Source organism: Acomys russatus, chromosome 14 (genome assembly GCF_903995435.1).
Source record: "Acomys russatus chromosome 14, mAcoRus1.1, whole genome shotgun sequence".
Taxonomy (NCBI): Eukaryota; Metazoa; Chordata; class Mammalia; order Rodentia; family Muridae; genus Acomys; species Acomys russatus.
In genome coordinates this window covers 5,958,154-5,972,158 of record NC_067150.1, presented here as the reverse complement: position 1 = coordinate 5,972,158, position 14,005 = coordinate 5,958,154, and the positions used below count along the sequence as shown (strand labels likewise).

Sequence of the window (14,005 nt, the reverse complement as noted above, 5' to 3'; positions counted from 1 at the left end):
TACATATCAAAACCTTATCTCAAACAACAGCAAATAAGTAATATGAAAATCATCAAGATGATGTATGAATTCATTAACAATAAACTAAAATGCAATGCCGTGGCTATGGAGTGGCCTGTGGTCTATGGTAAATGACACTTCAGCACAAACTTAGCTTCATTCAGATTACAATTATGTAGCAAGAAAATGTAAGTTTTCTTATAGAGTAAACTCATATCTCACTTAATACTAGGCTGATGTTTTCTTTGGGATAGCCCAAGGGGCATGTCCCACAAAAGCCTTCACTTACCAGGAAACTGGGACAGAGGGGAAGGCATCCTATTGGGACTCTAAATGAGAGACGCATGGGAGAACAGCAAAATAAAAGGATACAGAGGGTCCTAGAAATCTACAAGTAGAACATTATGATAGGCAGATTTGGGCCCAGGGGTCCCGCTCAAACTAAGGCACCAGCCAAGGACAATACAGGAGGTAAACTTTAAACCCCTTCCCAGATCTAGCCAATGGTCAGAATATTCTCCACAGTTGAGTGGAGAGTGTGATACGACTTTCTCACGTACTCTGGTGCCTCACATTTGACCATGTCCCCTGGAGGGGGAGACCTGGTGGCACTCAGAGGAAGGACAGCAACTAGCCAAGAAGAGACTTGATACCCTATGAGCATATATAGGGGGACGTAATCCCCCTCAGGAACAGTCATAGGGGAGGGGAATAATGGGAAAATGGGGGGGGGGGAGGAATGGGAGGATACAAGGGATGGGATAAACATTGAGATGTAACAAGAATAAAATAATAAAAAAAAAAGTAAAATAAAAAAAAATACTAGGCTGATGCATGAACTTGAACTTCACAGTGGCTGTCATTACAGTGTTTTCTATGTATGCACATATGTCTCATAAATATGTAGAGCAACACATCTTTCCTGGATCCACTATAACCCTGTAGGACAATTGTAGCCCCCAAGAAATGAGGGCTTGGTAGGGTTCATAGATAGGAAGAACATAAATTCAAATCGCATAAGCAGATTGACTCAAAGGCTCTCATCTACTCTCACAAGTTTTCCATCTTAACTTTACTGTGACTGCTCAAAGATTTTGCTTTGCAGCTCTGAAATGGAATAGTTGTGGATCTGGCATATTCTAGCTCACCCCATCCTTCTGCCACTGTTTGACACACAGACCGTTCAACTTCCTTCTGGGGAAGGTGCTTAGGCTTACATGTATATGTCCTCAGTCACTTGATGACTCACTAACGCATTTTTTTCTTATAGTGCACCTAGTCATGCAGCCTATGACTGCATGGTCCTTACTTGACTTGGTCTCTGAGTCCTGCCCATCATTCTGTCATTGTTGTTTCCTTGGTGCATCTGTTTCTACAGAGAGTGGGGAAGGTGGGGAGGAAAAGGCATTTTGTGTTTGTTCATTATTTTCTACTAGAAAGCTATATTTTTATTTCTTCTAAAATAATTTGAATACTGGAGACATTTTCAAATTAGAGCTCTAACTTAACTTTCATTAGAAAATATTTATTTTTAAAAACTATAATTATACTTTATTTATTAAAAAAAATACAATTTTCAGAATTAATAGCACTATAAGCACTCAGGGGTTTTTGTCCAAAACTCAGCATTCGTTGCAATAGTGCTTAAGACATGCCGTACCCAGGGCAAGGCCACAGAGGGGCCTTCAAGGCTTTGGTGATCCAAATAAGCTGTTTTAAAATGCTTCTTGGCTTTAATGCTGTGTCTAATCTAGCCATAATATCAATGTCTATGAAGGAAAAGAACAAAAGTCTCCATGGGTGTAGAACCTCTATTCAACAGTTATTTTTTCCATAATTGCTCTGATAATCTCAAATAATTCAAGTCAAAATAACTCCTAATCCTGACTTATATGTTAGGAACAAAAAGATGAGTACACAGTTTAAAACTTTTGATAAATCAATGTAATTTATAAGCTATTTGGAAAACGTTTAATATTTCTTTGTATACCAAAATGAAAATGAATTCTTAGCTTTCTGTTAGTTGAAACAAAAATTTGAGCATGATCCTTTAAACTAAGCACATATTAGAATTGATTTATACATTAATATGATAGACTTAACTTCTTCACCCTGCAGGGGAGGTTCAAAATTAAATAAGAATAATGTGTACAATTGAAACAAAGTATGAAACAATCTTTGGGGGGAAAAAACCAACTTCATCTTTGGGTCCCTTTCCCAGTTAACCAAATATGTTGTGTCTTAAGAATATGATGCTCCTTGTCCTGCTGAAAGTCCTTTCTCCTGTGTACTAAGATGATCAGATCACTCATAACCATAGACATCACTGATCTGTCTCCGTGTACCTCAGGATGCTTCTGAAACATTCATCACTGCTTTCCATTGTCTGTCTATGGGTATGTTTTCCATGAGCTGAATGGTTGATTAAAATTTTCAATTTGAGAAGCTTGTCAAGTATTTTATTAAATTCTTGTGTGTGATGCTTCTGCCAGCAAACATTCCATTGGGAGCCTCCTTTTAGTCAGCGTGTACTTCTTGGATGCCTTTAATCACTGCTACTTTTTTCTCTGTGAAGCATGTATTTTTCTTGAAAGAAATCTATGCCAATGGTTTCAGCAACAATATCTTTATGAAAAGACGCCAGTAAAGCTATTAAATATTCTTACCAGACAAATACCACCCATTATCCTTATCTCTTCAGTATTGAAAATGAAAATCTCAACTTGATGAAGACAACTTTATCTACAATTTATTTTATTTGCTTGTAAATATTAATATCCCCAAGAAATGTTTTTGAAAGTATATCCCTTATGAAAAAAACAATATAGAGTTATGCAATCAATTTTGTTATAAATTTGAAATTTATTGATATATAAATTATACGTAAAATACTGAAACATAAGGCTGGTTATACAGTACATTGCAGTTGCTATGTAAGCTTGAGGGCCTGACTTCAAATGATCAGCACCCACATAAAAATCTGGGCATGGCTGCACATGCCGTAATCCTAGCATTGAGGGACAGAGACAGGTGGGTCCTGATAGCTCAAGACCCCCTTCAAAGCGATGAGATTGCAATTCATTGAGATACCTCATCTCAAAGCAGTATAAGGCATTGGGAGATAAGATACCTGACATCTTTCTTTGGTTGATACATGTGTGTGCACAGGCACACTCACATATATCCCCTCTACTACACACACACACACACACACACACACACACACACACACACACAGATATGTATCATGGAACATACCAATTCTAAGAAAATAAATATAAAATATGGAAGGATATTAAAATCCAGCTGTGAAATACTACAGTTGCAAATACACTTGGAAAAGATGAACCAGCAAAAAGAGTCAGCGAGGGAGTAATCTCTGAAGCAAAAATAAAATCAAATACAATCAAATTAGCTCCTGGAAAACAGAGTGTATCATGGAGAAGAGAGTAGTTGACTGTGTTTGTGTTAGTCAAATGTCCACTTTGGACTGAAATCGATTACTGGTTTTAAACATAGGGATGTCAGTACAACCTGGACAATCACAGTTTCGGTGGTGAGAGAGCTGTATGGTCTGATAAGTGGTCAAGAGAGAATGGGACACAATTGTACAGGCAATTTCTAAGAAGTTTCATGTTCTGATAAAATACATAAATGCCACTCCAAGCAGAGATCAAAACTTGCACCTCTTCATCATATGCTATAATTTTAGTTAAAAGATACATTCTATATTTGTTGTGGTGGACAGGATACAAAATTTGTGAGAACTGAATCTCCCTAGCAACTGAAAAAAAAAAAACTATTTCTAGTGTGACTTAGCCTCTTTTCTGGGGTTGAAAATGGGAAATGATTTGTAGTGCAGATAATGTGAAGTTCTTTGGCAGCCATGTGGGAAGCCTTCCAATGACCTCAAAACAACTTTAGCATATGCATTGCTTAATTCTGGACAGTTTATTTGATCTTAGTCATTCTGGAGGCACATGATCACCTATTACAAGGAAGCAGGATCACATGGTTATGGAGAAGGAGGAAGTAGAGATCAGTAATGGTGACATCATTAGCCAGTATATAGTTGTATTTCTCCAGCCTCTTAACAGCATGAAATGTACTTCTTCTCTGTAGTTCCAGAAATCATCACAGGAGACATGGAGTCAGCAATGGCTGTAGACCTAAATCCATGGGTAGAGTATGAATTCCGAGTGGTGGCCACCAATCCAATTGGGACAGGGGATCCAAGCATTCCATCTCGAATGATCCGCACAAATGAGGCCGGTAAGAACCATGGCATGGAACGCCTGTCTGCTCTATCACTCCACAAGCAAGTTATGTTAACCATGGTTACTCCATGGCTAGCCTGATGCATGCATATTTCTAATATCCTCAAAGTATGTTCTTTAAAATAATTACTTTATTTTCTTTCTTTTCAGCTAGTTGTGACACTGCTTCTACAAACAAATGCTTATGAAATCTTCTGTTTTCTTCCAGCCTTGAACCATGTTTAAGTTCCCATGAAGGAGGGGCAATTAATCTAGTGTTCTAAGAAAACCCATAAAATTCTGAATAAGAACAACTCACTCTCTTATTCCCCAATGATCATTCTTGTCTTTAATTATATGATACTTCCTTAAGCTCCTCTCTGCCACCTTCACCACTTGACCTGTACAAATTATACTTTGCAAGGCCAGACGGAGGCCCTGCATGAACCTGGTGCCTCCTGGAAGTCTGTGTGTGGGAGCTACCCATCTGCTTGATAGCTTAGGAAATCAAAGGGTTCTTTCCTGTCTCCCAGAATAAGTATGTCCAGTTGAACAACCATCTTCATGACCATATAAAAGAAAAGAACAGCTTTTATTTTAAACCTAATCACATTATCTTGCTATCTCCCAGAAGGAGCTGAAATAAGAAGCAGGAAAGATTTAGAGTCTAGAAGGTATTTTTTAATATGATCTGACTTTCGTTGTTACTGTTCTGGGGAGTGGGACAGGGACTCATCCAGCCCAACTTAGACTTGAGTTGCCTATATAGCCAAGAATAACCTTAAACTGCTGCTCCTATCATTTCCCTTGCCAAATGCCAGGTTCTAAAACCTATCCCTTCCTCTCCCATAAAATTCTATATTAACTTCATAAAGAAGTTGAAAATTTCAGAGATGCTATGTTTTTAAAGAAATGATGATCCTAGTCCTCCTCACCTGCTCTTCGCAGTTTGTATACACACATCAAATTACCACACTCATATACAACCAAATATGTATAAACCATGTGTTAAGAAAATATCCTCTTTACTGAAGGTGTTTATCAGCTGCAGAAGTTCCTTGGTGGAATTTTTAGGGTCACTTATGTAAACTATCATGTCATCTGCAAACAGTGATAGTCTGACTTCTTCCTTTCCTATGTGAATCCCCTTCGTCTCCTTTTGCTGTCTTATTGCTCTAGCTAGAACTTCAAGTACTATGATGAAGAGATGTGGAAAGAGTGGACAGCCTTGTCTTGTTCCTGATTTCAGTGGAATAGATTTATGTTTCTCTTCATTTAGTTTGATGTTGGCTATAGACTTGCCATACATTGCTTTTATTATGTTGAAGTATGTGCCTTGTATTCCTGCTCTCTCCAAGACTTTAAACATGAATGGGCATTGGGTTTTGGAGAATGCTTTTTCAGCATTTAAGGACATTAGATGCAGGCAGAGTCGATGGCCAAACTCTGCCAAGACAGGGTAAGCAAGTCCTTAATAGCTCCTGCCTCGCAAATATGTCTGTCAGATATATTGGGCCAGAAGGCTGAAGATGATGCTCCAACGCTATACAGAGTGTTGGGTGACTGTTCAGGCAGTAAACTGTCTCTGTCATTTTTTTCATTTTGGAAGCTGCTAACCTGCACTCCGGGTTCACTCAGATATTTAAGTTTTATCACTTCTCAAGTCTCTGATGGGTTTGAAAACCAGATAGTTTAGTCTTTCAATTAAACTTAGTAGGTTAAGTGTTAAGATGTTTTTAGATCAAGATAGATGTTTTTAAGTTAATAGAGATGATACATGATAAATATTAATTTCTATTCAGAAATTTAGACTCAACAAGATAGGAAAGATGTTTACTTCAAGTTTGCCAACTACAAATGGCCAAATCACTATGAATGCAACATTTATATAATTCCTGATTGTCTCGTGGTTCTTCCTGCTGCATGTAATTTCTTTTACTCATGTGCAATAACATAAATGTATATGTTAAAAAAGAAACATAATTATAATTTTTTCAAAAAAAAAAAAAGAAAATTCCCAACAACATACTAAATGAAAACGAACATTAAATAGTTGAGAGGGCAGTGTGAGTGTGAAAGTAACAGAGAAATAGAAGCAGGTTTCAGATATGAGGGAAGAGAAACAAATATTCATACATTATCCTGTCATCATATGGAAGAACTCTGAAAATCAAGATATCTATGTTTCCACAGTTGTGTATTTATAATATGAAATGATGTCAGATGCTAGCATTCAACATATATCTTTGTTATTGCTATAGTTCTGTTTTATGTTTCTTTGCAATGGGATCTTTGTAGGTAGACCAGACTGTTTTGGAACTTGCTACACAATACTAATCCTGCCCTAAAATCCAAAAGTCAGTTGTCTCAGCTACCCCAGTGCTGGAATTACAGGCAAGCCTCACCACACCTGGATGTTTAATATTTTAAAAGGAACATTTTAAACAAAGGAAGGAAGACATAACCATACATTAGATGCTCAGTATTTTTCCATAGAAGGAAAGCAACTTAGAAGATAGAAAATGTATAAGACTCTAAATATGCTTGGAAGTTACCCACAGAAAACTCATTTTTTTTCTGCTTTATAACTTGACTCTTGATTTTATACTTTTCTGCTTCTTTTTTAATGATTTTTTATTTAATTAATTTATCCAGATTATAACTCAATTGTTATCCCATCCCGGTGTCCTCCTGTTCCTCACTCCTTCCCGTTTTCCCCCTAGTCCCCTCCCCTAGATCTGTGACTGATGGGGACCTCCTCCCCCATTAAATGATCATAGGGTATCAAGTCTCATCTTGGTAGGCTGCTTATCCTTTCTCTGAATGCCACCAGGCCTCCTCACCACGGGGAAGTGTTCAAATTTGGGGCAACAGAGTGCGCATCCGAGTCAGTCCCCGCTCTCCATTCAACTGTGGAGAACATCTTGTCCATTAGCTAGATCCGAGAATGGGTTTGAAGTTTACTGCACCTATTGTCCTTGGCTGGTGCCATAGTTTGAGCAGAACCTCTGAGCCCAGATCCGCCCATCATTATGTTCTTCTTGTAGGTTTCTAGGACCCTCTGGGTCCTTCTGTTCCCCCACTCTCCCATACTTCCTTCACCTAGAATACCAATAAGATGTCCTCATAACTATCCCAATCTCCTGGTAAGTGAAGACTTTCATGGATATGCCTCTTGGGCTGGTGTCCAATTATAAGTAAGTATATACCATGTGAGTCTTTCTGTTTCTGCTTCACTCAGTATGATCATTTCTAGTTCCATCCATTTGTCCACAAATTTTGGGATTTCCTTGTTTTTTTATAGCTGAGTAGTATTTCGTTGTCTAAATGTACCAGTTTCTTTTTCCATTTAGGTTGTTTCCAGGTTCTGTCTATTATGAATAAGGATGCTATGAACATGGTTGAGCATATGTCCTTGTTATGTGGTGGAGCATCTTCTAGGTATATTCAAAGGGGTGAAATAGCTGGGTCTTGAGGAAGCCCTATTCCCAGTTTTCTGAGATAGCACCAGATAGATTTCCAAAGTGGTTGTACAAGTTTGCATTCCCACCAGCAATGAAGGAGTGTTCCCTTTTCTCCACATCCTTGCCAGCATATGCTGTCACTTGAGTTTTTGATCTTAGCCATTTTGATGGGAGTTATATGGAATCTTAGAGTCTTTTTTATTTGCTTTTCTCTGACTAAAGACATTGTGCATTTCTTTAAGTGTTTCTCAGCCATTCGATAATCCTCTGTTGAGAATTCTCTGTTTAGTTCTCAGCCCCATTTCTTAATTGGGTTATTTGGTTTGGTGGTGTATAATTTCTTAAGTTCCTTATACATTTTGGATATTAGACCTTTGTCAGATGTAGGGTTGGTGAAGATCTTTTCCCAGTCTGTGGGCTGTCACTTTGTTCTTCTGACAGTGTCTTCTGCCTTACAGAAGCTTCTCAGCCTCATAAGATCCCATTTATTGATTGTTGATGTTAGGCCTGGGCTGTTGGTGTTCTGTTCAGGAAGTTGTCTCCTGTGCCAATGTGTTCCAGGCTCTTCCCCACTTTTTCTTCTAACCAATTTAGTGTCTCTGGTTTTGTGTTGAGGTCTTTAATCCATCTAGATTTGAGTTTTGTGCATGGTGATAAACATGGATCAATTTGCATTTTTCTACATGTAGACATCCAGTTAGACCAGCACCATTTGTTGAAGATGCTATCCTTTTTCCATTAAATAGATTTGGATTCTTTGTCAAAAAATCAAGTGACCATATGTGTGTGGATTCATTTCTGGGTCTTCGATTCAATTCCATTGATCAACCCGCTTATTGCTGTGCCAGTACCATGCTGTTTTAATTACTGTTGTTCTATAGTACAGCTTGAGATCAGCTATGGAGATTCCTCTGGAGGATCTTTTATTGTACATGATTGTTTTAGTTCTTCTGGGTTTTTTCTTTTTCCATATGAAGTTGAGAATAGATCTTTAAATGTCTTTAAAATATTGTGTAGGTATTTTGATAGGAATTGTATTGAATCTGTAAATTGCTTTTGGTAAAATGGCCATTTTTACTATGTTAATTCTCCCAATCCAGAAACAAGGGAGATCTTTCCATCTTCTGATGTCAACTTCAATCTCTTTCTTCAGAGATTTGAGATTTTTTTTCAAAGAAGTCCTTCACTTGCTTGGTTAGAGTTACTCCTAGATATTTTATTGCTTGTGGCTATCGTGAAGGGTGCAGTTTCCTTAGTTTTTTCCTCTGCACAATTGCCCTTTGTATATCGCAAGGCTACTGACTTTTTTGAGTTAATTTTGTATCTAGCTATTTTGCTGAAGGTGTTTATCATCTGTAGGAGTTCTCTGGTGGAATTTTGGGATGCACACTATCATATCATCTGCAAATAGGGATAATTTGACTTCCTCCTTTCCCATTTGGATCCCCTTGATCTCCTTTTGTTGTCTTATTGCTCTGGCTAGAACTTCGAGTACTATATTGAAGAGATATGGAGAAAGTGGGCAGCCTTGTCTGGTCCCTGATTTTAGGGGAATTTCCTTGAGTATCTCTCCATTTAATTTGATTTTTGCTATTGGCTTGCTATATATAGCCTTTATTATATTGAGGAAAGTGCCTTGTATCCCTGATCTTTCCAAGACTTTAATCATGAATGGGTGTAGTATTTTATGTTTTCTGCTTCTTTTAAATTGTGCAAATTTCATATTGAATATTAATTGCTTGGTTGGATTCTCATGCAGCCATAAAATCAGTCATGTTTTCATTGTGTCCAGGTGTTCATTAACTAAAACCATTCTTCATTTCACGTGCTCACTATACAGATACTGAAATGATAGCTGACAGTAAGATGGGCAAGTGCTTTCTGAAAACACTGCCTCCTTTTACATACCATTAATTGTGCTTAATCAAATACAGAGATTAGTGTGTACTTTGAAATATGTCTATAATTAGATATTTTAAGTATAAACAATCCATTTGGGATGAGTAGCCCCTCCAATTTTTTTAAGTGTAAATCTACTTGTGCTGTTAAAAATCTGTTACCAAACCATCATTGTATTTTAAGGTGTTTGCATTAAAATCATGTTCAGATGATGGATTTCAAATACTTCATGTAGCTTTAGGGCTAACTCGGTCATGAACTGCTGTCTCTACATTTTACCCTGACTATATGCATACCTGACATAATTTACCCCATTAAAGTCTTATGGAAGACGAAAGAAATGGTCTTAAAAGTGCATGAAGAGCTTGCCTCATGCAGTATGATAGGGAAAGTGAGGGTTGCCCGCATTGATACTGCTTGTACTTGAATGTCAAATTCAGCTTGAGCTTCTAATGGCATAGAGCCAAGTGTTGAGTTTCGTAGCTGTTTCCTCAGGCAGCACAGATTAAAAGAGACACCAATATCTTGAGCCAGTGGTCTCCAGTGACACTCTCTGCCTCCGTTAAGTACCTATTTTATATTCCAAGATGAAACTGTCCTAATAAACCAACTAAAGTTTGAAAATGGACAGCTACATGAGAGAGGGAAAGTCTCAACATTAGAATGTTGAGATTGTGAGAGATTATGCCTCTGTAAATGTCTCTTAATAAAAAAATGCAAATATAAAAAAGTCTTGAGTGAAACACTTCTGTTAAAAACATTTTTCCCATGTACCAAAAAGACCTTAGTTGCATGTTTCCTGTAGAATATATTTTGGTATTTCTGGACATCAAAACACTTTCAGTAGTCCACAAAGATAGTATAATTAATGGGTAAAGAAGTAGGCCCCAGAACACATTGTCAAAGTATGCCATGTACTTGTATTATGGGGTCCTCATAAAACTCAGTACAATGAATACACACTTTGTACAATGAATACACACTAATTAAACACTTTGCACCAAAGATGTATAAACTTATTCAGTCCAACTTCTTGGCAGAAGGAGGTCAAGCTAGTAGAGTAGATGTCTATTTTTACTTTGGTGCACATTTATATTTATGGAGCAATTTCAATTTTCTTACAAGTTTTAATTAGATTATACAGAGAGGGAGAAAGATATAAATAGGTAACATGTTTAATTAATGAAGTGTGCTGCTCTCGTCAAACTAACGCGTAAATTTGGAACATAACAGTGTGAATGTTTTGTTATTTTAAAGATGTCACAAGAGAGATGACTATGGATCAGGAATTGCGTTTTTTAAATATGAGATGGTTGAAACAGAAAAGCAAACTGAATACAATAGCAGCAGCTGTTTCTTTCTTAAACCTCGACATTCTACAAGTTACATACTAGGAACTCCTGAAGAGCAAATAAAAAGGGGATGGCTAGCCATATAACATGCCATTCAGAATGTTGTGCATTCTCTATCTGGTAACACCCATTGTTTCTAAAGCTTTTCACTTACAGCTCAGTGTGTGTGCATGCATGTGTGTGTGTGTGTGTGTGTGTGTGTGTGCTTGTGTGTGAGCGCGCGCACACACACACACACATATAGATTGTTAGGTGAGTTTAGACTTGGAATAAAGTTCTGTTGTGTAATTTACCAGCATGCTGACCACTGACAAGGCTGCCTGAGGCTTTCTTGGTCTCATTTATCAGATGAGGAAACTCTCATGCACCAGTGTTCCTTCTGTTGCAGTGGCAAACACCATGACCAAAAACAACTTAGTGGAGGCAGAAGGTATCCTTTGGGTTCCCCTTCTAGGTCACAATCCATCACTGAGGGAAGTCGAGACAGGGACTTGAAGCAGAAACCATGGAGGAATGCTACTTGCCAGCTTGCTCATAGACTCATTCACAGTCTGATGCTAAGCTGCTAACTTTCTTAAACAACCCAGGACCAGAGTCAATGGATGGTACCATCCAGGGTTGGCTGGACCCTCCTATAATAATGAATAATCAAGACAATACCCCACATTGATGCCCGTAGGCCAGTCTGATCTAGGCAATGTTTCAATTGAGTCTTTTTTGACAAATGGCTGAAAACTATGTCAAGCTGACAATAAAAGCTGACTAGGACATGTGACAACCTACATGATCATTGTATCACATAAGAAAATGCTTATGAATATTAACATCTGTACTATTATCACCATCGTCATTAACTGGGTTATTATGTTACAAAATGAGAATTTTTTTATATTGAAGATATGTTTCCAACTAAATGTATGTGGGTTCAACATCTCCCCAACAAGCCCACCTGTGACCCTCACATGCAGCCATTACATTCTTCTCTTTACCTAGTATTGAGTTTGTAAGAGGAATTTGATATTTTTCCCACAAAGTAACATTTTCCTTTGGTTCTTGTAGCAGAAGGAGACTAACAAAGGAAAGAAAAACAAGTATTGAATGAAAACCATGTATAAAATTGTTTATTCCAGAAATAGCTCTCTAGCTGCCTGGCACATTGAATTCTGTCCACCACTACTTCTTGATTCTGAAATGGAAAATATGCCACAAATTTTCTGGCCACGCAAGAAAAAAATAGTATCTCTACATTTAAGAAATCAATACTCTTGCAGCTAGATGCATCAAATGGACATGCAGACAAAAGCTTTTCCTAGACACATGCTTCCTGTGGTGTGTCATGGTGCACCTGTACACAGACCAGAGCAAACTACTGGTAGAATTCAAAGACAAAACAGCTTCTTTCTCCTCCCACTGCTTCTCCTAAATACACTATCTGCTTGCTTACTGTGGACTTCCTTATTTCACTCCCACTACTGCAGATTCCTGTAATCTTTACTTCTATTCTAGACTTTTGGTTTTGTCTTATGTCTCATGGCGTTTATCCAAGGTTATCTGTGTGACCATGAAGTTGGCACAGTCCATTAGAGACTGACAGATTAACCAGTGAGTACACTACTATATACTTTCAGAATATAACTGTATACATGGATGAAATTGTCAGTACATACTAATGAAACACACACACACACACACACACACACACACACATTGCTGATCAGTCCTGACTTTTTCATTGTCACTATTGGGTTCTAAGGAAGTCTCATTTTCAGATATTTAAAGTCTACTTAATTTAAATAAAAGCTTTAATTTCACATGCACTCCATTTGCTGCCTTTCCATCCCAGCTCAGGTTTGACCCTGGGAAGCTGTGATCTGGCTATATCCTCTCTTCTTTTCTGTCTCCTTTCTCTCCAATGAAACTTCTACTCTGGCTGGTACTTGCCAGACCCCCCCCCAAAAAAAAATGTCAAGTATCTACATAGGTGAAGTCATCTCTGTCATCTCTCACTGGGTATTAGATGCTGCAAAAGTTGTTTCCTTTTCTACAAAGGTTTGGGCTCATTGTGACATAGAACCCCTATCAGGGTTTAATTCCACTAAGCCTAGTCAAATCTGCCTTCTATGGTACCCTTTGCCCCACAGTGACCATTCCGTACACCTGCTTGTTAAGCCCTAGAAATATAGGCTGTTCTACTTTCTGCATTGACCTCTGCTCAGGTAGCTCAGTGTGGAATGGAGTGTCCTTGTACAAAACTCTGAAGCCCAATGTCATGTCTCCAGGTGGAAGAAGGAAGCACTGAGCTCTCTGCTCTTGCAAAGTGTCTCCATCCACTGCTTTTCGTTTGATAGGAAAATGACCTATTAGTATTGGCAGTTGGCGTTGGAGAGAAAAGGAACTCCTGGAGAGGGGACTAGGACAGGATGGCAAGACTGGCTGCCCTACTCACTCCCTACAAGCCTGTCATATTCTCTACCCAGTCTACCCCAGCATCTGAGGCTACATGGCTCACAGCAAGTGAAGAAAAGACTCAGTTCACCCTTGTTACAATCTCTTTAGCTGTAATTTATCTTCTAGTTCCTGAAAAGGTACAGTTCCTGTTTTCCTATTTGCATCCTCAGACCCGGTCCACAACTGCTAATGGGAAAAATCTAACTTCAGAAGTTAATAGAGGAAACAGAATAAAATCCTGTTGGGATAGATACATACTCTGCTTCTATAGTAAAAAAAAAAATAGCTTGAAGGTACAAAAGTACTAACACCATATAAGATAAGCCTGGTTTAGTCTCCTCCAAGAGTCTCTGTATTAACAGTGACTAGCACTTAATGGAAGTTTGAAAACCAGACCAAATAAGATCTAGACTGAATTGTTTACTGAGGACAATTAGAAAAGTCAAAGTGGTCAGACACTGCTGTGTACTAAGGAAAGGCACAGGCTGGAATAGCATTTTAATACTTTAGTCTTCTTCCTCTGTCTTAAAGAAAATATAAACTGTTCTACTGAAATAGTTGGTAAAATCTAAAATAAAATAAAAGT

General features: G+C 38.0%; 1 protein-coding gene across 1 annotated transcript in view; it reads left to right on the top strand.

Annotated features, from left to right (window-relative positions):
* Cntn5 (contactin 5) overlaps positions 1 to 14,005 on the top strand; it is a 445,387-nt gene that overhangs the window by 368,102 nt on the left and 63,280 nt on the right. Inside the window, exon 16 of the mRNA XM_051156769.1 lies at positions 4,123 to 4,272. Coding sequence (XP_051012726.1) covers positions 4,123 to 4,272 — 150 coding nt within the window. The remainder of the gene's footprint in view (positions 1 to 4,122; positions 4,273 to 14,005) is intronic.